Source organism: Anopheles darlingi, chromosome 2, assembly GCF_943734745.1.
Source record: "Anopheles darlingi chromosome 2, idAnoDarlMG_H_01, whole genome shotgun sequence".
NCBI lineage: Eukaryota > Metazoa > Arthropoda > Insecta > Diptera > Culicidae > Anopheles > Anopheles darlingi.
Window position 1 is genome coordinate 22,309,403 of NC_064874.1, and position 24,605 is coordinate 22,334,007.

At 49.5% G+C, this 24,605-nt stretch overlaps 1 protein-coding gene across 6 annotated transcripts in view; it reads right to left on the reverse strand.

The window, feature by feature from the left end:
- Nucleotides 1-24,605, reverse strand: part of LOC125949691 (RIMS-binding protein 2) — a 90,371-nt gene that overhangs the window by 44,906 nt on the left and 20,860 nt on the right. For all 6 annotated transcript variants that reach the window (XM_049676968.1, XM_049676965.1, XM_049676966.1 and 3 more), the window contains 2 exons: nt 19,847-19,954; nt 6,026-6,124 (listed from right to left, as the gene is read on the reverse strand). In XM_049676968.1, coding sequence (XP_049532925.1) covers nt 6,026-6,124; nt 19,847-19,951 — 204 coding nt within the window. In that variant the 5' untranslated portion in view covers nt 19,952-19,954. The remainder of the gene's footprint in view (nt 1-6,025; nt 6,125-19,846; nt 19,955-24,605) is intronic.

A 24,605-nucleotide genomic window follows, 5' to 3' on the forward strand; every position in this document is an offset into this window, starting at 1 on the left:
CGTTCTAGAGTGTGAGCCAGCGATACAACGAAACAAACTAGTCATAAAAACAAACAGACTACAATACGCTACGATAGGGACAGCAAAATGAACAGGAACAGAGCTTATAGGCTACGAGTTGATGTGATAGTACAACGGATTATGAATAGTATTTGTTGGACAAGCGATCTCACTCACAGATAACATAGCTCAGGATTCGGATGCCCGTAAACGTCACAAACGTCAACAGGATCGAGATATCGAAGTAGGCATTGTTAGAATCTTTCTTTAATCCTATTTCTTCCAGAGAGCTTCATTCCTTGAAGCATTTACTGATTTATGGAATTAATTCTATTGAGCCTTTATGCCACAAATGTTAAGCTATCACAGACCATCTCGACGGCTATCCCGAGGCACATGCTGGTTTGATTGATTACCGGCCCCATTAGCTCACTCCAGACGCGTGGCGCGTTGCAGCAATTTCCACTAATACTTCTCGCTTTCAAGTGTTGCCGAAGAAATTGCGCTTAATTAAACGTGCTCCCAACTGTTCAGTTGGGTTCCGCTTACAGCCGCTATCTTCCCGCGGCGGCTCTCTGCCAAACCTAATCACCACCATTCAGCGTGCTGCCGGAAGGCCATAAAAATGGAGCAGAATTATGAAAGTATCGCTCGGTCACTGGATCGTTGGTCAAAAGTTGTTCCCTGGCCTGAAGCGAACCGAAAACGGAATGCCCGAAGAAGCGTTTAACGTCGTCCGTCGTCGGTGCGAGCGGTTATTTTATGTCATTAGACGGAGCGAAGGACGGGCCCGGTGGGGCTAGTTGATGGCTCCCCGTAGAGATGTGCTTCGATTAGAAGTTTCGGCTACGCGAAAGGTGGCTGGTCCAACGTGTGGCTGATAGTCGAATAGTGCGAATCATTCTACTGCTTATGTGGCGAATGGTTTTTGTCAAAACTTTTGGGCAGGATCTAAAGTACGCAACGTCCGGCGCCACACACCAAGACTGAAACACTCCGAAACACGCCGGAATCGGACAGCGGGAAAATTGATGTATTTTTGCTGGCCCAGCTTTTGGCCTTTTCGTCCGATTCGCCATAATTGAATAGTCACTTGGGGGGTAATAAAATGGATCTGCTCACGTCACCGCGCCCCGTGTGTTGCTACCATAAATCTCGCACCAGACTTTGAAACGGTACCGGCAGGCACCCTCGGTGCGGAATGACAGTTGATGTAAGCGAAGACATCGAACCAACGTGGCGTTAATATGTCTCACTAACCGTCTTTCATGTTTAGAAAGAGAGGGGGGTTCTAGGATTTCTTTTTTATGGTCGATAGCCTTGTGCGGCTTAGAAATTATAAGCGGAATGAAGCACAATTTATATTAGACTTGTTGACGGAACCAGCAAAAGCATTTTGAAATTACCTTATATTTCGACGAAATCAGAAACACTAAGAAAAAAATCCGAGAAGCAACCGGAGCTCCTGTCTGAGGACCCTTTTCAAGTGCCGTACACGGAAGGCTCACTTTCTTCACGTTTCGGAAATAATGAGCGGAGATCGTAAATTTTGAATCGCTTCACTTACAAGGATATGCTTGCCAGGGCAAACGAATGGGTGCTCCATGGAGCGCAAGGAATGCTTATTAGAATCGCGTGGCTTACCTTAAACCCCTTTTTTTCAAATCCGCTAGCTCAGTCCATACTCAGAACAATTTCCAGGGGAAATTGGTCAATTGGCTTCCAGGTAAGGACAATCAAGTCTCAAGGACAATATTGAGGGGCATATCATGTTGCTACTTCAGTTCGCTTGTTTTACAAGAGTTTTTTTTCCTTTACATAACATTTTCGTCACCATAACCAATCTGTTTTGATTCGATTTTTGCCACGATTTCGAAAGAAAAACTCAAACGTTCTCTCGTTCTCTCGTTCCTTCAAGATGTCTTCAAACAATATTTATGTAGTACGTATGTGAACGAATGCTTGGCGTCGTTGAACATAGCATTTACACTGCGCTGCGCTGTGCTGCGCATTGCGATCGCATGTATGCTGTGCACGACCTATGCACACAGCGGGGAAACAAATCGAGAACTTTTATTCACCCAAAACGCACAAAGAGAAATTTCTCGTCTCGTCTTCGTGTCCCTGTGCCGGGTGCGCCCCAAAAAAAACCCCTGACGGCAAGGACAGTGCCGGCATGACAGGGTCACAAAAGAATGTGAGCAAAGGAGCCCGGTTGGTGTTTCAAATAATTTAGATATCCTGGGCACCAGCGAACGTTCTTCCGTTTGCGTTGCGATGCTTTCGGCACTCGACGCAACCCCCGGGGCATCCGAATAGCCGAACCCGGAGGACCGTTCGTGGGGCGGTGACGTAATACACGCTCGAAAGGAAAGAACGTGAGCAGGATACTGAGAGGCGCTCCGACAACGATCCATGTTTAATGCGTATTCTAGGAGTCATCTCGCGCTGTCTTCGACGCCATGCTTCGGCACTGGCGGCCTCCATACTCCATAATGCTGCTCGAAAATACAATAAATAAGTTAAACATTCCTTCCGAATGGTCGAAGGGTGGTGGAGGGGAAAAGAGCATGATATCACGGCGGACGGTATGGCCCGGATTATGTATTGGTCCCGGGCCCCGGGGCTCCGGAGTGGCCCGCCGCATATGTTTTGCACAATACACAATGATGACCACAATGATGGTATGAGTGTGGCCGAGCAAACTGTGGCCCGTAAACTGGACCGTATCGATCGGTAAAAATATGTTTATGGAAATTATGTGAGGCGTACGGGGCCACGAGGTCCGGTCCGTAGGCAGCGGCTGAATCATCTTCCGAAGTGGCAGACCAAGGATGACAACACCGGGGACAGAGATGAATAAACGGTGCCCGGGCCGAACGTTTCGGGTGTTTAGCAGCCCAGCAGCAGTAGGGGTTGAGGAGACTTGTTTCCGGTAAACGGTGGAGTAAGACAAAAAAAACCGAAGACGCTCCTTCACCGACAGACGGGTAGGCATTTGATTAAAAATATTATCACCTCTTTGGGTGGTTAGATTATGCGAACGGTCCGGGTTTTTCTCCATCCAGCCAGCCTAACCGCAACATGTTTTTTTTTTGGGCAGCATAACAGCGAGGGTTTCCCAACAAAATACCTCCTTTCTCGTGGAACGTAAATGACGTAAGTAAGGGAAAAAGAATCGGCGATAGATTTGACGAGCTAGAGCTAGAGCGCTACCAGCGAGGGGTTGCAATGTTACTAATTCAACGAACAAAGTCTCAGTACACTGTGCGCGTCTCCAACGACGACGACGACGACGATGACGACAAAGGAAGTGTTTCGAGGCTTACGAAGGTTCAATGAGGCTCACTGACGCTGAATTCCCTTTTCCTCGACCGGTGGAGAGGGGGGGTGGACCGGAAATGGCTTACGATGATCATAAATAGCGACCGTGGGCGACTCGTGCTCGTGCATGCCCATGGCCGTTGTTGCCGTCGTTGACCGTCACCGAACGGCGGAAGTGAATATTCCACCGTCGTCTAAACAAATCATGCCCCTGCGAGCGACAGCACCGAGGCTCAGGTGGCCAGGAGAAGGATGACCCCCGCAACCACCATCCCGGATCCAACCTACCACAAACCTGCTTCGCATTAAGACGGTCGGTGGGCATGGTCGATCGATAAACGAATCCGGGAACCACAGCCCCCCGTGAATCCGGCGGTAAGATGGCTTCCATGGGTAGTAGTGGCCCCGGCGGCGGGTGTGGTTTGATCCTGGTAATCCGCTAGTGCCAACGATCCCCGGACAGTTTATACAGCAACCGGCACTATCCTACCTGGCCTGATTGGCCGGAGGGATTTTCATGCTTCGCTGGCTGGAAATGAGCGGAGCGCAGCGTGCAAACGGCATCAAGGCATTCAGCAAATTCGAATGCGGCCCTACTAAGGCTCTCGGAATGGCTCTGGGGCCGCCGTCCGGCGAAGTGAAGCAAAAGGATTTCTTCTTCGCCAACCGTCGAGTTGCTGCTGCTGCTGCTGCTGCTGCTGCTGCTGCTGCTGCTGACGTCTTTTAAAGACTGTATAGAACAACAGCGAGCAAAGTGAAGGTGAATAGAAGGGGGGAAAAGATGATGGCAGAGAGGGCCTCCAGGCCGCTTTACCTCCTCCCTGCCCCCCACCCTGGGGGCGTTTGTCTGCAATTTATCACTTTTAATTGCATAACAAGCTGCTGATCAGTGGGGCGTGGTACCGGCCGGCAAAAACGGGGGAGGCTTAATGTTCTCCGTCTAACTCTTGCGACCGGCGCGACGACGACAACGACAACGACGAGGTAGTGCCTTCGCTGTTCGCTAATTACTTCGTCATTTTAATTTTTTTCCGCGACAGAAACTAACGGAACGGTCGGAGCGAAACACGGTGTGCGACATCGGTTTGTGTCCGTTTGCCGGAACCAAGCAAGGAGCTGGCACAAGCAAGTTATCAACTTTATCCATCACCAGCACCAGCAGCAGCGCTGCTACCTGGAACCGGGCCAATCCGCTAGCGTACCGATAATGAGCTCGCGTTGGCAGCGCGTATCGAGCCATAATTTGGGAAGGGGAGGCTCAGGTGGTGAACCGATAGCGGGATATCCGCTGAAAAAGGGGGGCACATTAGATGAATGTCGCCAAGACAAAATGCGCAGCGCATGTAAAGTTACTTCTTCGTCGTCCATTAACCGACGCCGAGTCGTCAGTTTTGGGGGGCACGAGGTAAGATAACACCAGACGTCAAAAACGGTGCGCCTCCATCGAGCGCGCAGAGAGATGGAGCGAAACGGGACTTGACACGGAAAACTACATTACATAATCAGAGACTGCGTACAAGTACAAGATTGACTAATGGACAAGACTAGCTAGCTAGTAGCACATCTAAACACCTACAACGAGGTAACATACATTACGCTAAAGCAAGGATGTGGCGCTGATGTTGATGTTGATGATGCTACGCAGCATGATACCGATGAGCGATGAAGGTATAGAGGGGGGAATGTAAGCTCGAAGCGATGTGCAGAGGAGCGCAAATGAATGGAATGGGAAGAGGGTAGTTAATTGTATGAAAGGCTGTTGGGCACGATAGGGAATAGAAGCGATTCGAAAAGAAACAAAACCAACTGTACCGAAGAAGAATAATAAAGTAATTAGAAGACGAGATGAAAGATTGAAAAAGGGCAAAAACGTAGTAAAGAAAACCATTACAAAAAGAGAAAAAAGTTAGTAATTGAGAAATCAACTATGCTATGAATTAGTAGAAAAAAGAAGATAATCGGAAGCATTAAAAACCGAACCATCATAACAATAGAGCGCAAAACGGTGAACAAAATGCGATTTTAAGAAAAGGAAATTTGAAAAATTATTTGCCAAAGAAAGGGGCGCAGCGATCCCCGATCGCTACGGAGAGCGTTGTTGGTGAGCAAATGATGAATTTGTCTGTTTGCTGTGTCGGCGCGCCATTACGCACGAGCACGCCACACCTCAACTAGTAAGCTTTGGCTGTGTGAAGAAGAGAAAGTTAGATGAAAATTGTGAGAGACAAAGAGAAAGAGGAAGAGAGAAAGAAAGAGAGAAACACACACAGAAACGTGTCCGGTACACGAGTACAATCAAGACAACATTGCACAATTCGCACGGAACATGGAACATGGAAACTGCTTCTCGAACCAACAACTAGCGCGCCCGATGAACGGTTCTTCTACACAAAAGGCGCAGCGATGTTCTGTTTGTCTCTGTTGCTGCTTAGCCTTAGTGTTCTGCTGCTGGTAGTAGTATGCTCGAGTAATGGATTGCTGCTTACTCTCGAGTAGTGTGAGTGTTTGTGTGTGTGTCTGTGTTGATTAGTGGCTAGCTGGTTTGGGCGATAACGATGGATAGGGTGTTCGAAAGTGTATGTGTGTGTTTAGTGTGTGTGCATTTGAGAGAGGGTTGAGTTGTGATGAGGAGCAGGCTAGTTTTGGAGGGATATAGGGTGAAGAGCATTAAGATTAACAATAAATCAAAGTAAACACAGACCTTCTTTTCCAATTCGCGGGCTCTGGACTGCAACGTTTCTATCGGTTCACCTATCCTACCCATGCCGGACGACATACCTCTAAGCTGAGCCAGAGCTTCCTGTAAATGAATTGAGGGTGAAGAGAGAATCAATGAGAACAGTGTATGACAATGATGATGTGATGCGCATGATTGATGGTGCTGGACAGCGTCCCAAAAATTCCCCCCCCCCCCCCCCCCCCTTTTGTTGAGTGGCCACCGAATCCACAACCACGACACAGGAATAGACCGAGCGAGAAAGACAGAAAGTGGGTGTAAGGGGGTGCAAGAAGAAGATAAAAATCAAACCGAGTGCCTGAGATGGCAGAACCAAAGTTATGGCGGTCCTTGTGCGATGACTCCAGTATGGCGGTTGGCCCAAAGCGTCACCAAGCGGCAGCTAACGCTGGACCATCCAAACAACCGGAAAGAAATGCGAGAAAATTAATCTTTTCACCGGTGGAGGTGCAATCGTGCTAACCGTTCGCACTCGGTAAGTGCTTTCCTGACAGCCTCCCGAACCCAACCCCTAACCTTCATGGAGCGCGAAATGTCAAATGCAAAGGCAAAACGTCAAATTGCAAAAGTGATTTTGCACGGTGGCAGGAGACAGAAAAAGCGGGAGGCAAATCTAATCATCTCGATACCGACCGGAAATGAGCTTCCGGCATTCGTTCACCGTACAGCGGGCGGCGTGCGCGGATTGGCAAATGGAGGCGCACGTCCGTTTGGCCCGGAGCCGGAGCCGGAGTTGGAGTAGGATCGCGCCACCCGAAAAATCAAAAACCCCAATCCTTTTAAATGCTCCATCCTGACCGTACCGTACGTACGATGGTAGGTGGAGGTAGTAGGTGTTGCGGGAATCAATTTACCCGGCACATTGATGGCAATTAGTTTTTCAATGGCACACTCCAACCCCTTGTGGTCGGGAGGGAACGCTTTTCGCAATTTTATCGCTCTTCCACGCCAAAGAACAAACCTCCCCGCCTCGTTCCTGATGGCCACCATTCGAACAACGACAACGAACCGTGAAAATGGAACACCGTGATCGAGATACTATTCGGTGGGATGAGGTAGTGTAGCTGAAGCACTACCCCAGCAGAAGCGAGATCAACGAGAAGAAGCTAGTGGTGATGATGAACTCTGTTACATATTTAATGTTGATTGTTTTTTATTATCGTTTTTCAAGTACACTCGCAACGGGGGGAGAGGACCACTTCAAGGGGTAATTAAAATTGATGGCGATGCAATTAGTATCTGACACTTGACTTGACTGCTAGGCGGCGCGGCTGCGGTTTTTATTGCGTGCGGTAGTTGATGGGTTTTTGGGTTCGATGCTGCAACAATCCACAACCAAAACTACTACAAAGCACTAATCGACTCGATGTCGCGACGTTGGCTTGGCACCGAACTGGCACTGCAATCGATATGGTCGCCACAGGCACCACCCGAATCGACACCGAAACACTTGAGTGATTTTTGCGATTCATGTTCGCAAAGACAGACATAAAGAGAAAAAGAGAGTGCGAGAGAAAGGGAGCCAGAGCAGCTTAGCGCGCTTATACAAAGGAAATGGTCTACACGTCTTCGATCGGTGGTGTTGGAACGATAATGAACCCATCCGTTCGGGGGAGAGAGAGAACTAGGCAAGTCTAGGTCTCGTCTTCTTGCGCTTAGGCCTAGAAACCAGAAGAGGACCAACACTGCGGAGGTTCTTGGAGGGGGGAGGAGAGGATAATGAGCAGCGCCAAAAGGCGAAGTTCAATCAAACACTGAAAGCCCTCCTCTCGTAACAATGGAAATAATCAATCAAAAGCTCTACCCATCCTGTCCCCTGCAGGAAGATAAGCGTCCGATCACAGAGATGTGGATCCCGTTGTTGCTGGGTGCCTCCGGCGTAGAGCCAACCATTGGTAAGTATGATGGAGAAAGATTAAAGAAGTGCCGGAGAACAATGGCAACCGTAAAGGAAAACCAATGAGAAAATAGGACAAAGATAGACAAAGAGAGAGAGTGAGAGAGATAGATTAAGGAGACACGAAGAACGCCATGGCGCAGAACTTGCATACTACACCGACACCAGGACGGACACTTGGGGCAAAAGTTTCCAAAATCCGCAACGCAAGAGCCGATACACGCCATGACTTGGCCAGCGTGTGTCCTTTGGAAGGACGCGGCATATCAGGAATTCACAGCTGACGGCAGGGCAAAGACGACGGTCGTCGTTGGACGTGCTTACCACGAGGACCTTGGAATGTCTTTCAGCAGCTTCATGAAGAGACATGGACTAAACTGAAGCAAGAGTAAAACAACAGAAAAAACTGAAAACGTTACGCGCCACCAAACCGATTGTCGATATTAATAAGATCTAGCGCACCACATGTCGGTCCGATGTCACGGTGAACAAGTAAGTGCTTGTTGTGCAGAGACTAAAGAAGGGTAGAGATTTGTACTATAGCTTCCTTTGGGCGCGAGTCCTCTAGTGAATGTCTGGAATCGGGACCGGTCTACGATTACAGACCCTAGACATTACCACTAAGAGCGCGACTCGCCGATGGGATAGCGAAAAAGGAAATTGACATCCTCCCCTCATGGCGATAGGACGCCCTTAATGTCAAAAAGGACGCCATGGGAAAGTTAATGACGATTGGTGGCTAAATGACGACGATGACGAGCGATGTTAATGAGGTTGTTTCGACCCGAGATGCGGGGGGGCAGGACAGGCCAAGAGTTCACAGATTTGAACTCCGATCCGAGTTGCGGCCATCGTTTAGCGAAAAGGGAAGGAGATGAGAAGTGTGAAAGCAATATCATGGCTTGCTGTTCCTTTGCTCGATGCGTTTAAAAGCACCAACTAGAATGCTTCAAATTACTTCAGGTCAGTACAGTGCATTGTACTCTCTGTCTGTGTATCTTGTAAATGCTGACAGTGACTGACGTGGAATAGGATGTTTGATGAGAGATCCTTAAAGATGAATGAATGTGAACTTAATAGAAAATGATGATACGCGTTTCGTGATGTTTGGCAATCAAAATATCTGATATCCGATGCACCGTTCGCCGGTTCAAAAGACAGTAGGAAGATGTGCAGTGCGATATATTGGATATCTTGCTATAGAACTTTAAACAATTAACTTTAAAATCCATCTGGATCGGTCTGCTAACGTCGACAGCACCGTGTATCTACTAATCAGTCACTTTTCTGGCAAAATCCTAGAGAGCGTGCATGCAGAGAAAGAGAGAAAGGAAAGTAATATGCAGAAGAAGACCAAAAGAGAAAACCGAGAAAAACGGGAAACGAACTTCATTCGGTAATTTGCAATCAAAAAACCCGTGCATGGTGGGTGAAGACTATTTGGAAGAACTATTTGAAACGGGAAAAAAGAGGGAAACAAAACGAACGAAGAACGATAAGAAACACATACTTACACAAAATCCATCTGCCGACGGATGAAGAGTGGCCCGTGGTGAAGGAAACCTTCTCTCTCTCTCACGCTATCTCCCCCCCGTTTAGGCAGCTATGTAAAGTCTGCCAACCGTCTCGTTATCATCTACAGTAAACAAATGTTCAGACACCTCGTTCCAGCGAACCCATTGGGTCTACGGCGCAAAATGGCGTATTCCCCTTTAAGCCGGGCCTACTCTGTTTAACCTTTGTCACAATGGCGTCCTACCACCAGCAAGCCGAGCCTACTAAGTGCTCGGAAGTCCCCACCAGTGGTCTCCCGTTTCCTGCGCCCTCCTAAGCAATCGGTTGACGTGGCAAAAATAGCGAAAACCGGCAGTGTCATCGGTGTGCGCTGTCACTTTGACATTGCACCCTTCACTGCGTCCTGTGTACCTACACAGTAGACCGAGTGGTAGACCAAACCAAAAACCCTTTTTCTTATTGATCTAATCGGTGCCGATAGAGTGCTGGAGCAGAATGATGAAACTAATAGGGGAGGGGGCGAGGTGCGAGGGTGCCGCACTGGCCGGTAATATCGCTTATGTCATAAGTGTGCTCCTTGGGGCTCCAGAGGGAGGGAGGGATGTGGTTAGCCACCAGGGCAGAAAGGTGCTGAAATCAGCGGGAAAGTTGAAACGGCCTAGCCCTCTCTCTTTCTCTCTCCTCTTCGGGGAGAGACGACTATCCCCGCGTTCGATTCTGTCGATGAACGATTTCAGTGTAATAATGGATAAATTGTGTCCCATTAGTGTAGGCGGCAATTTTGTGCCGTCAGCCCCGGTGGCCACCTCCTCCGTTTCGAGCCACGGTTACGATCTTCGTCCTTCTGTCGCCACAACATGGTGCAAGGTTGTGTGCCGCCAGCACACCAGCACCGGGTCTACAGAGTCTCCCTTCGAGTCCGACAGATAATGCAATCTATGGCGCAATGTGGCGTGTAGCTGATGGCAACACCAAGCAGCAGGAAGCAGGAGCAGTGTTTTCTACGGAAGCATTTTCCAACCTCGAAAACCATCCACCAACCAAACCAGACAAGGGTCGGCTGGATGGAGTGGTGGCCCACTAAATGGCCACCGCTGGCCCACCGTCATGGCTGTCTCGGTATCGGATTGCAGCCAGATCCGGGCTCTCGCCCTCGTCCAGACAGGCGTCCGGTTATTTATAGCCAAGTTATTTAAAGCTGTCGATGCGGTGGCTGAGTGATCGACAGCCGGGAACCAGGGAAAGGACCAGGAAAACGAGGGGACGGGGGTTCCAACGCTAAAAAGCTCGGCAAAAAAAGAAGAACAGAGAAACCGCCACCATCCGGTGAGCGGCTAAAGATAGTAGCAGCAAGAGCAGGAGCAGGAGCATGGAACGGGGATTTGCAAGAAAGAGCAGACCAGAAAGAAGCCCGTGGCGCGGCCGTTCGCGAGGCGGAAGTGATGAGATTTCCGCAGCCAAGCACCGAGCACAACACAAGCGGAATCGAGCACATTACACCGGACATACCGGATACCGTGCGACCATCGGATATCGATTATCCTGGCTTATCGTAGCCAGCCACACACACACATCTCCACCCGCGGGGGGGGGGGGGGGAGCTATGTGATTTGATTTATCTGATCTCGAAAGCACCGAGAGACGCTCTTCGCCGTTTCGGGCTGTAGCTGATCTCTGGAAAATCATGACCTGGTGCGTCAGAACCAGACCAGCAAAGGCGGGGGGCCCAGTTCTCGCCAACACGCGAGAAGCGACCGAAGTTTGCGTTTGCACGTCAGCTGGTGCGCTGGACGACATAAAAAAAACCGCAATATTTGCCCGGCTCCGGCAGCAGCAGGACGAGAGGCCAAAAGCAGAAGTTAAAAAGAAGTAGAAAACTCTCTGCTGTCCTTCTTCTTCTTCTTCTTCTTCGTTCTTAGCTCCTGCCGCGTGGTCCGGGCGTGGTAAACCTGTCGCGTGAAACTTGGCCATGTTTAATTGATTCGACATCGTCTGCCCGGTGGGAGGGGGCAACGGCTTAAGCTTTATGCTCGAGCCCGTTTATCTATTGTTATTGCCTTAGCCCTAAGTTTCGGTGGATTTGCAAAGCATGAAGAAGAAACAAAAAACCAATGGAAGAATAAACCACTTTTGCTCTCTCTCTCTCTTTCGCTCTCTCTCTAGGTCCGGTTCCCTCGTGCATCCAAGGCGCTGTCCGGTGCCACGCTGTGCACAATATGTTCGCTTCGTAATCATGCTCCGACCTCCGACCTCCGACGATTTTCGAGCGTCAGCGATGGAACGGTGAAAGGGAACGGCTGTGCGAGGGGGAATTGGGGAAAGGTGGACCGACGGTACATGTTGCAATAAATTATTTGGCTTTACAACTTGTGACGACTTCAGCGATGATCAGTCGATGTCCCTGTCCTAGGCCGGGCCGTTACACGCTGCACTAGCCAGTTTTGTGTCGGTTGTTTGGACTAAATGAAACACGAACGTTGTAACTCGTGCTGGGTTGTAGTGTGTGTGTTTGTGCGATTGTGTGGCCGTGGGTTGAATAGTTTTTTGGCATAAATTCGGCTGGGGGGTAATCGATGTTGAGCGACCATTTTCGTGACCATTTGAAATACGTTTCGGTCTCTCTGTTCTAATCGATTGCCGCTCTGTGTTAGTTTCCTGAATTGTTTACAATGTTTTGAACGATGGTTAGGGCGCCTTTTCGGGCGTATTTTTTGCAAGGATCTCTGGTAATAATTTCAGGAACGGAAATATAACAGATTTATGTTATAAGAAATGGAACCTATCAATGGAATACTCTCAAAATTCAAATTGAGAACTATTTATATGAAATATGGATTCAAAAAATGCTTTAAAAGACCCCTCCTTCAATGCACCGTATCGTCCGAAAGCCAAGTAGTTTAAATTGACCAACATGTCTGCAGTTAAAGTCGAATAATGATTATTAAAGATTTTACGTCAGCTTCGCGATAATGCCGAAACCGTTGTAGCCTATTTTGCACAAAATCCTGAAAACATTCGTCAGAAATCGTTGCTTCCAATCGTGTAATAAACAATAACAACACCAATAGAACGTTTAATGTTGTGCAGTGTTCAGAACAGTCTACAAACGACAAAGACTCTATCTCAGTTGCAACAATAAAGTCGAATCGCTTGTGGTTTAAGCTTAAGTTTATGGATTGTTTAAGTTTAAGTTAAGGTTTAAGTTTAAGGAGAGCAACTAAAAGCTCGCCAAAATCAGGCGGATTAGAACGACATAAAAATTGTGCCGAAAAGTGTTTCGATCTTTGACTCAAAGCTCATGTGGCAGACTCCCCTCCCAGTACACCAACGGAAAGGGACCAACCTTTGACACGATTAGCGTCACTTCCCTCGCCCCCTCCCCCTCCGTGCTTGCTGTGGCGGAAACCATAATCGTTATATGCTCTTTATGGTAATCTATTAAACCATCAGTGCCCTCGGTACCGGTCGCACGAGGGTCGCATAACCAAATATATATATATATATATATCTTTCTTGCACGGAAATGGATCGTCTTTGAGCGTCCTCGACCTGCTTTGCCCCCCCGCGACCTCACCCTTTGCGCTCCGTTCGGCGGATAAGCCGGAGAACGGAGAACGCCGAGAGAACACATTTTGATTTTGCCAGGAAGCTGACGCTTCTGGATCGACTTTGATTGCAAAAAACGATGCTGCTGCTGCCAAGCAGCTGCCGCGTGCTTGATGCTGCCGCTGCAGGCCCTAGGCATAAAGATGGACATAAAGAGGGCGACTGAAGATGCGGCCCATGATGAGGATGATGGCGGCGGCAATGATGGCGGCGATGATGATGATGGAAATCGATACCGGCAAGCAAAGACCGGATGCCACGACGACCTGGCGGCGGGCATGACAAAAGGTAAACCTTTTTTGGGGCTGGGGCAGCAAAACGAAACGAAAGATGACGCCGATACGGTTCGATGCGCGCTGCTAAAGTGTGTTGGCCCGTTTGGGCCAAAGGCTATCCACAGCCTCAACCCCTTGAGGGGACGATATGGTGGCTTTGTTGCTGTTGTTGTTGTTGTTCAGAGGTTCTGAATTCTCTCTCTCTCTCTTCGTGCTTCCAACGAGCAACGAGTGCTGGTGTGTGTCTGTGTGAGGCGTGAGGGAATGTTTTATGAAAATGCTACCTCCCAGCAATTGGCGCTTAAAAGCCATTCCGGTGGATCGTATCGGGCACCTCTTGGAGCGAAGCACTTACCGCGCCGATACACCAAAATCATGCGAATACATCAGCAAAACAATCGACGTCCATCGACGCGAGCATCGGAAATGGGGGGGGGGGGGGGGGGGGCGAGGAATCGAGGAATCCAAAGAAACGCCCGCGCCACGTTACGCAACGCGCGTGCTGGTGTCGAAAGGCATAATTTATTGACGCAACGCCACAACACTCGCCAGGGGAGGACGACGAGATCGAACGAATGAACGAACGAACGAACGAACCAACGAACGAGAAGATTTCCCTGGGAAATGAAGGGCACTCCGATGAAGTTGCCGCTCATGGAGTCAATTTACTGTCCAAACATGAGCTGTCCAGGGTTTCGGGGGCTAGGGAGAGGTATTGGTTGGTGCCCGTGTCTGCGACCGTATCGATATGACGCGGCCTGTTTGCGCGCCAAAGTCAAAGAAAGGAGAATTGCCGCCAAAAGGAGCAGAAGAAATAAAAGAAACTCCCGTGGATTCTGGGCCCAAGGGGCGGAGGGAAAGGGGAGGGTTGTTGGGCACGCTGGCCCGGTTATCGACGCTGGTGGCGATGGCAGAAGGTCGATTGTGAGCGGGAGGGACCTGCGAAAGTTATGAGTAACGGCCGACGTCTCATAAATAATCGAACTTCGGCCCAACATTGGCAACAAGACAGCCGCACGCTGAGGAGCGCTTTCGGCGCGTCGTAAGGGTGGGTGGAGGGGAAGGCTTACAATATGCCCGGAACCGTGGTTGTCCTCTTCGGTAGCGCGCCGGCGTCATCGATCGGCGGCCGCAGCGTTCTCGGGGAAAGCGAGAGAGAGAGAGACAGAGAGAAAGAGAGAGTAGAACACCCCCCTCCCGATGGTAGACGTTTCCAACTGTTTCAATTGTCTTGTCATGGAGCATGAGGCACGATGTGGTCCATGGAGTAGGGTGTACGAAGGGTGCGTGAGGGATAAATTATGATTTACCTCGTGACCGAGAACGTGAATCGAGAGCACTACACTACACTACAACAGCCCCATTACTCTCTGTCCCATTAGCGTGCGACGTCGCGGCGCTGTCTCCACCTCTCAGCTGACCATTGAAGCTGGAGGCTTTTCTGCTTTTCTGCTTGAGCGTTGGAAAAGCGGAAAAACCAGAGGACAGGAACAGCATGCTGTTGCTGTTGAATGCATTGGCCATGGTCATCATCGTTTGCTCGTGAAATCCAGTATCCCGTGACATCCCGTGTCAGGTGTCTGGGAGTCGTGCCTTGCAGTTGGCAGGAGGAGATTAGTGTTGCAGTACCGTAAAATCGATATCCACCATCCAGGTTTCGCTGTAACCTCGGTATAGTTTTGGTGGATCAGAGTAAGCGGTTCGTTTCAGAAATTTCAAAACCTGAGGGAAGCCTCGTTTGGATGCGATGCATAAATGACGTTTATGAAGGTGTTTTGGAACTTCTGGAGAGTGCTGGATGGGAGACTGTGTTCTATAACAACTTTTGTTTCAATACTCAGTTCTTACCATTTGTCCACACTATAAAATATTAGATATAAGGCGATAAATGCATCGTAGCTCTAGAAATATTTATGGAGATAGAGCTGTCCCTTTTTTTTTAGGTACAATAATAAAACGGCGGAAAAAAATGGCCTCAAGTAGCAAAACTTTAGATGTTAAAATTGATAGAGTCACTGCATTAATTGCCCATTTTACAAGATTTTACAGATTTAATCTTTTCCAAACATACAATATTCAAAATAGATGAACAGTCAGTTTTCCATCGTTTCGCTAATTTCTAGCCCTAAAATCTCATAGTTTAGACGCTAGAAAGTAGAAATTAGCACCGTATATTGTCTTAGATTCTTATAATCCGGACAAGGGGTTAGACTGTCAAGTTTCCTGATGTGTTTGTCTTGTCTTGCAAGCTAGACTGTTAAATGGAGAAACGTTTTCCCACAACAGTATCTGTCACCAAAGACACAGGTTGTGTCAAGTTGTAGCCCTCCTTCCCGCAACCGCGCAAGGAGTCATTTTGTAAAGCCAAAGAGGCTTGTTGAAAGATCCTGTTCCGTTGATTGTTGCGACAGCCCGTGACAGGACAGCAAACGTCAGAAAGGAACCGTGGAGAATACTCGCTCCTGCTCGGTAGGAACGTTCCCACTTCGCTTCCGTTTCCGGTAGGTTTAAAGACACATACAGACACACACACATACACACAGAGCGGCGTGTGGGGATTTTTCGTTTGTTCCGTCCCCGTCTGTTCATCGTTCAAGCGTCGTCACTTCGCCATTTTTCCCAATTTTGGGCCAGGTCATAGGCCACGGCGGCTCATGGTGGCCAAGGATGTGGGATGAAGGATGAAGCCGACCGACCCAATGAGCCTTTTGCATAAAACATCAGCTCGCATAATCTTTCCCGGGGAACGTAACGGCCGCCCGACGCTCCTTCCAGCCCAACGAAGCGCACTGACAGCGGAAGCCCTCTCTCCACACACAATTCCTTCGCCCCGTGTCGTGGGCGCTTCTCTCACACGAAGGCGTGTGTGTGCGAACCTAGGAGTGCGTTTGGCCCGGGCGATCCGTGGTGCTCCGAGGACACACAGCAACCACAAACACAGCAGGCCACCTCATGGAGTGGGAAAGTTTAAAATCTTTATGACCGCGAACGGGCGGCCGGACGTCATATGATGTTAAGGTGCGCCAGGCAGGTGAGATGCTTGGCATTTCGGAAAGCCTCCTACGAGATGTGCACGCCCCTGGCAAGCGAAAGCATGCGCCTCGAACGATGGTCGGCCTGAAACCATCATCATCGGCCTGCCACCGGCAGCCGAGCCCGGTAACCGGAGAGTTTCCCTCTCGCCTTGATGCGCCGTAGCCTCGAGGTCTACCCTTGGAGGCTGAACATAGCTGCTGCCAGCTGGTTGGCTGGCTGGCAAACTTGCTGAAGGCCTAATCGGTGCCCGCACACACTAATTGGCGGGTACCACTTTCGGAGGCCCCCGACACACACACAGACATACGCACACACAGCTTTTCTCTCTGTATCCTCCTATCTATGTGTGGGCTGACCGGACTCTGTGGTTGATTAACTCCCCGGACCAGCCAATGCCGGTCAGAACGTCGAAAGGATCAAAGTAGCCATGGAGTGTGAAGCGCCGAGCTACAAATGGTGGCCAACGGTGCTTCTACTTCGTCTTAGTCTTCTTTTCCGATCCAAGTTGGCCTGGACCAGCTGGCAGGTGGGTTTTTTGGGGCTCACGGATAACGTAGGATTTTCCACCGACATCTGACCGTTTTAGTCCCTGTATTAGTCGTCGTTGCTTATCCAGCAAATGGTTTGTAGGTTGTCCCTCTCTACACTCTCAACCTTCCCTCCCTCACCTAGGCCCCGACTCCGGCTCCGGCTCCGGCTCGAAATACATCATTCTTTATGCCGTGACTGGAATCTTAATCACCACATAAGCCGGAGCGCCGGAAAAGTGTGAGAAGATTTACGTGTACCCCACCGCGTCACACTACTCCACATTTGACAGCCCCCCTTTCTCCTTCCTCTAATTTATGCCCACCAATAAACGTGTACACATTTTCACTCAATGCTCGGCCGCAATCCCAGCGAAAAGTAGCGACGCTTCATGAGTGTGCCAGCGACGACGCACCTGGCCCGGACCTGGCGACCTGACGCAATCGCAAAACCATTAAATCCGCGGGCGCCATAATTTCCGTTCGCAAATCGTCACCAGCGGCACACGCCAGACGCGCCCAACCCTCAAAGCGTCGAGTGCGTGTCGAGCGGCCATTTTTTATCTGCTTATCAACATCACCACAGGCAGATAGAGGAGAGAGAGGCAGAGAGCGGCAGAGAGAGAGAGAGATCCAGTGGCTTGATCCGTTGGCCGCAAGCACGCGAAATTATCGTTCACGCATTCGTCTCGCGGATCGAATCGAAATCCGGCCAGCGACCGAAGCAGCGAAACGTGAAAGTGAAATCCGGTCCTGGCCCGGTGTACTCCAAACATCGTAACTCCTTCGACGTATTTCGTGGCGCTTTGGCGTGGAGTAGTTACCGAGTTTCGTAACAAATCATACATTCGCGAAGGTCAAAACAACGTCGAGAACCTTCGAGGTACTCCGCTCTGGTCGATTTACCCAATATTCGGGCCCTGATTCGTACCGTTGATTTGACACGTTCCGTCCACTGGCCGTCCGATGGGCCAGTTGTTTGACCGAGGCCCACATACAAACACGGCCGACCACGGCCTCAAAGTTGCTTGCTACAGTAATGAAGTTTCAATTTCAGTTACTTCAGCATTCCCCAGGCCGCTCATGCCATGGCTTTGCGACCGGTTTTTCGATTCGCCAAAGGTCAGAGACCACGACACCGGCTCCTAATTGCTTCGGTGATGGTGGTGGTGGTGGTGGTGGTGTTGGTAACCATAACCTGGCTGGGAGGAAGGTGGTCAGCTTAATTAAAAGCGTTCGCGCTATTGACGTACGCGGGCAGGTTGGGTAGGTGGCCAGCGGGGGCCAGCGTCAAGCGGTCCGTGTACGTCGATAGCAATTGCATTACGGAGCAGCAGGAGGCCACCACCAGAGTCCACATAATGCTTCATGGATGACACCAATGCGTGTGTGTGTAAGCGTGAGTGTGGGACTAGCCTGCTTTGATCTGCGACGCCCGAAGGACACTCTGGACTGGCATTCGCCATGACCAGGATGATGGTCGACCAGTTCCGTTGAAAGCATTATTGAATTGCTTTCGGTCGTCGGAAAGGGTCTCGCAAAAGGTTAATGTTCTGCCTGGTTCCAGTCCCGCTTTTTGTGGATTTTATGTTATTAACCAAACATCCGAACAGCAACAACAACAACAGAAACAACAGAAACAACAACAGAAACAACGGAAAAAAGTGTAATTGAACCTTGGTTGTGGCTCATTGCGTTCTTCTCCACCACCGTTGGGTTCTCTCAGCACACTGGAACGAGTTAATTATGTAAAACACTCGAGATGGGTTTTGTGGTGAGAGACTGGAGGAGGGAGCGGCCTGCGAGCTGTGAGATTGTCGGGAGCTGCCCCTCGGGCGTTCATCGTCAACGCCCTCCTTGGAGGTTCAATCGAGCGGCAATCGAACAAGTGGATCGCGGGTTCGAGAACCGTGGCATAACGAGATTTTAATGCAAATTTCGTGCCCTTCACTCCCTGGCGAGCCCACCGCCCCCTCGGGCCCGGGACGAGCGATCTCGATTACCGTTGGCGGCCAATGGTTTTGACCGCCATTCCTCTGACGCTCCCTTGATTCTCGCTGATAACCATTTCACGGTTCAGTTCGATTGAGTTCGATCGGAGGAAGTGGGGAAAAGGGATATTTGGGTTCGTAAAGTGCCTCCCCAGTACTTGAGAGTTCAGAGCTTTTGCTCTGCCCCTGGAACGAACCGTGGCATAAAAAGTGGTTGCAATCCGTAGTACGGTGGTCCCTGGTGTGTGCTTGTGTGTGTGTGGTCATGTCAGTGAGTGTGCAGACGACGATTGAATTTGGGCACAAAAAATTGTGAAAACTTTTGCTCAAACTGAGTAAACCTCTCGCCAAAACGTCATCGTCCCGTTGTTTTGTTGACAAACCATGACGTATGCCCAATTATGTTCATGTGTTTGATTTTATTTGCGATGTGGTTCTTTTGCTGAACGCCATTTTCAGTGTTCTTAGAATTTTCTCGTTGCTACACATGCATGAACATTATCGTCGCGAAATGAAACGGAGTTTGAAAGTTCTCAATCTCTCTACCAGAGGGATTTGACAGTTCTCATTATCGTCTAGACGCTCAGCCCAACGTCAAATAGAGATGAACGGAATATGCTGATTGCTCAACTTCTCTACTTCACCTCGCCCTCCCTCGGGTTTACCGATGTGGAAATAAAATGGTCGATGATGGTCGACACACGCAAAAACCCCTACGGACCGAACCAAACAGAAGAATCCCTTTCATTCTTCATTGGCAAAGGCATGCGGAGAGTAGGAGAGCCCAAAACGAAGAACAGAAGAAAGAAAGAAAGAAAGTCGGAATAGTTGAAAGTAATCGAAGTTCCCCAAAGTTCTTAAATCGCGTTGTCGCATCGGTGGTGGCAGTGGTGGTGGTGGTGGTGGTGGTCGTACAAAGACGGTGACGGCTCACTTACCTGGTGGGCACGTTCTGCTTCCGCTCGGCGAGCTTCGGCATCCCGAAGTTGCATACTGAGTGAGTCCAACATGGCGTCAGACACCCACAGTGCGTCGTTGGACATCGTCTGAAAGGTGGAAGAGAGAGAGAGAGAGAGAGAAAGGACACATTAGATACGCCAACACCACCCACAATAACACCCTCCCTTGCTCCGAAAACGAATGCTGAAGACTCCCCTGAAGTCTGAAGTGTAACGAGCGGAAAGATATGTAAATGAATTTGAAAGAACTTAAAATGATGTCTCGTTCACCGCACGACAAGAACCTCATTATAGTTTCCCGTCCTTAGCTCCTTCACCGGCCACTCCCCTTCCATGGATGGAGACGCCTGGTAACCGGTCAAAAATTATAATCCAGCAAACGTGGCGCACCGGCTGGCTTGGCCTGGTAACTGCCTTTGTCGGATGAATTGTGAGAACATTGGCATCGGAATGGGAAAGCGGAAAATTTAAATCCACTCGACGACGCTCCGAACCACACCGGACGCCATTTCGAGTATACGACGGAGATTCCTCTTTTACGTGACATAAATTCGGGCAGCCTCCTTCCTTTCCCCTTCCAGCAGTAGTAGTAGTAGTAGCGCCGAGAGCTGCGCCAGAAACTGTGTTGTTGCCCTACTTTCGTTCCGAAAAACAAAAAACACGAAACCCGCTGGAGACATTATGCCGCGGCCACGGCATGGTAAATGTTAATTAGACACGCTCGGTTAGCATCTAAACAGACGTGCTCACCAGCTCCACCCGTCCCGTCCGCGAGGGCGCCATGACACTTTTTGCGTCAAGCAGATAGTAACGTCGCCATCGTGAGCACCAACGAACAGCGTTGAGTAACGGTAATGCGTTGTCTGAGGTTGTTTTCGGTCCCGCTAGGGTAAAGTAGGGTTGGGGAAGGATATTGCTGCTCCCATTTTCCTCCCTTTGGAGTGAAAATAAAAATCGGCTGCCAGACCTCTTCATCATCTCCATTTGCCCGTTTTGCTACCATTTGCTGACTGCCATTCGTTTTCTCTTTCACTCACTCTCACTGTTTCTCTCGTTTTCGCTCTTCAATCTCTCTCTCGTTCTTTCTCTTTTTATCTTTCTCCTTTAATTTCTCTCACGCCTCCCTGATCCATGCTTTATCAGTCTCGTTCGCACCTCCATTAACGTCTGAGGTGTGCTCGATCGATACTCACTCCACAGTGAGCGGGAAGGTCCACGGCTCCCCGGCCGGGGTGACAATGTGTTGTCCGGTCCCGGTCCGGAAGTCGGTGGCCACCATTCACCGTTATCTCTCTCGGCTGGGCGACCGGCGACTGTAATCAAACATCACCAGCACGACATTGCTCGACGTCGGCGGGGCCTCCCATTTCCTTTGTCGATGGTCGATGCTCCCGCGAGCTGGTGCTGATGTTGATTGGTCCTATGTCCCGATTGTGCAGGGGCTCAAATTAACCTTATGTTTTATTCACGTTGCCCCCGCTTCGACTTGATTGAAGTTTCGAGTGCCGCAGTGCAATCATCGTCAGCGGCACTGTCGAGACACAAAAATGGTTTCCCCTGTGTGTGTGTGTTTCGTGCTCCACTAATTGTTGTTCAATGTAAAAATGACATTCTACAATGTGGCGTTCCGGTTATTTCGCCCCAAAGGATGCGTGCCGGGAATGGCTTTTTTGTAATATGCATAGGACCGCCATGTTCACTGCATGTTGCACCCTTGGGTCGCATCTTTAATGCATGCAAAGCGGTGCTGCAGTAATTGCCGCGTGGATTGAGCTGAAAACAGGAAATGGAAAAGGAAGTCCAGCATAACATATGCGAGTCGCGAGTCTCGACAGCATGGCTGCTACAAGTAATTATCGGGTGATTTTAAGCCTTTTCCGATATCCGACAATCCAAAACAATAACAGAAAAGCCTAGCAACCAACCAAGTGGGCTGCGAAATGTTTTAAAATGAATCAAACCTTGAACTCTCGACCAACCAGCGACAGTAAGAGCACCGTTCCTGACCTTTTCCAACATCCCCGCTGCCACCAACAATGGCGTGCCACTAGAAAGAGGCAATCTCCACTAGCCACTCTATTAATTGCTTCCTTCCTTCCCAAGCCAACAACCGCTCGGTGTCCAGTGACAGCCCAACAGTGGTCGTCGTTGTTGTCGTCGTTGCGCAGCACGCCTCTGACGCTCGCTTGAACCTGGAAATTAAGGGCTAATAATTGCATTCAATCACTGGCCCACTAGTGCGCCCGATCTCTTACACCACGCGGAATGGTGGGGAAAGGGAGAACGAAGAACGAAGGAAGAATGGAAGGAAGAAAGGAAGGAAGGAAACATCCGACAACGTCCGACAACATCCGGCGAACCTGCCAGTCCAGTCGCCCGCTGGTATCGAGATCGTGGATCCAAAATTGAATTAGGTTATAAATTATTACTCATTAACCTAGAAAACTAAAAGCATGTCCCAGTCCCAGTGGCCACCGCTCGTGGCTGGGCTCTCAGGAGGAAGCTGCTCGGAACCGGAACCAATCGCCCATCGTCCCGACTGGAGCCCGACGTCCACTCCTAGCTGCCGCCGCGACTCTTCGCGTTCCAGCTGTGAACGGTCCGTACACCAGAGTCCGGAGTCCGGTGAAGCAAAAGTGCAAAGAATGCTGCTGCTGCTGCTTCCGCTCGTGCCACGCAATCCTTTCCGGGTCTGGCGTGGCGTAGCTTACGGTTTGATGGAATGATAAATGAGATGTTCCCTCGGTTTGACCGGCAGAAGATTGATTAGGGAATTATCACCACATCACCCCGCCGTTGCTGTTGTTGTTGTTCCCGGTGGATGAGCCGGGGTTGACCGTTCACCAGAGTTACTTTGCGGTCCCCGGCACTGTCTAGGTGGACCACACAACCGACACTTTTTAGTCCTTCTTTCGATTGTAACGCGAGTGACGCAAAAGGATGTTGAAATAGAGCCTGAACGGGCGGGAATTTTCCAATTTTAGTACAAACTCCGCACACTGCAATGGCGAGAACTGGAACTCAGGCTGTGTGTGGAGTGGCGAGAATTTTAATTTTAACCTCCACCGGGGTTTGAACAACGGCACTTCGGTGTTCGGAGCAGTAATATAATTAAATGCTGGTAGCCCACGCGCACCAACCACACACACACACACACAAATAAGTTCCATCAGCAAACATGCCCAGCCCATGGCCACTGGCCACCAGATACGTGCGCCAGGTAGGTTGCTGCCGGCTGCTGGAATGTGGCAAACAATGTACCGTTGGTCGGTACCGAAAATAGCATCAGCAAAATGGAAAATATCTAACCAATTAAGTGACTTTTCATCCGCAAATGGTGAGAGACAGTGAGAGAGGGAGAGAGAGAGAGAGAGAGAGAGAGCAAGAGAAAGAGAAAGAGAGAGAAAATGAAAGAGAGAGATGTGGTGCACCCTACTGTGCACTTTGCACATTGCTTCACTTTCAAAAGCAATTGAAGCACTTCGGACGACAGTGTAAATGTTGAAATAATTGACCCATGTTAGGAGAGAGCCACCACCCTTCCTCCTCGCTACCTCTTGTTGCCTCTCGTTGCACTCCTGCCACTCCATGGCTCCATGAAACTGGGACAAGCAGCGCAACAATGGCCAATAGTGTTGTTGTTGTTGGGCAATGTTTAAAAGCAGCAAACGCAGGATGAGGTAGCCAGTGTCGAGGTGGCCAGCTGGTGACCGAATATCAACTGACATCCCCATCCATCTCTCACTCGCGCGCCGTACCGACCTCCTGCTGACAACATCACAAATTTATAGACAATTGAGCAAATGGATTTCCCTTGATATGTTTACGATACGAGCACCAGTGAAGCGCCTCGTGCTGGCCGGGTGAACGGAGACGCATGTATCGGAGTCAGCGACACCGGAGTTGATCACATTTTAGCTAAATCCCTCCCGTCTCTGTGCCACGCAGCATCTAGTCTAGTCTGTAGGAAAATGTTCCGATGTGCCGCACGTGTAGCGTATCCGACGGTGGAAAGGTGTCAATAGTGTTAGTGTACTTAAGGGATGAGGGGGTAGCTAACCGAACAACGTCAGTCCCTCGGGGGAGGTCGCTTTGACGCACATAATATGCCAGTGACGGTGTTATTGGGGCGCAACGCCGCCACTGGAATGGGGCCAAAGTAGTGAAAGGATGAGATTTTAAAACGGCCGCGCCAATGGTGCGCAGGACGACGAGAGGACGGGTAAGAGGTTTTGGGTGAAAACTGGGTGTCTGCAGCAATATGTAGCTGTTGCTATGCTGTTTAATATAGTGCTTCGTGGGGTTCATGTGGTGGTTGTGAGTCATCGGATGGTAGTGAGTAACGACATGGTCGAGCGAAATTAAAAGCACTGCAGTAGGCCGTGGACCTCTGGTCCTGTCTGAATTGAAAGGATATGGAAGCAATATTACAGGAATTTATGCACAAAACTACAAAAAAAAATAAAAATTGGACGATACACAAGTGGACACTAAATTGTGCTTTAATCTTTAAGATGAAACAACTACTTGAGTTAAAGCATGTTCAATCAGACCAAATCATTTTAATATAAGCTCTTGTTATTCAAATCCCAAGCAGGAAAGTAATATTTCGCAATTTCTATGACGGAATTGTAGCATTATTATTATAGCATGTGTTTAAATCCACAGCTCTGATGCTGAACATATTCCAGAAAATATCCAAATGAATATTGTGGAACTGCGATGTTACATCGATGGA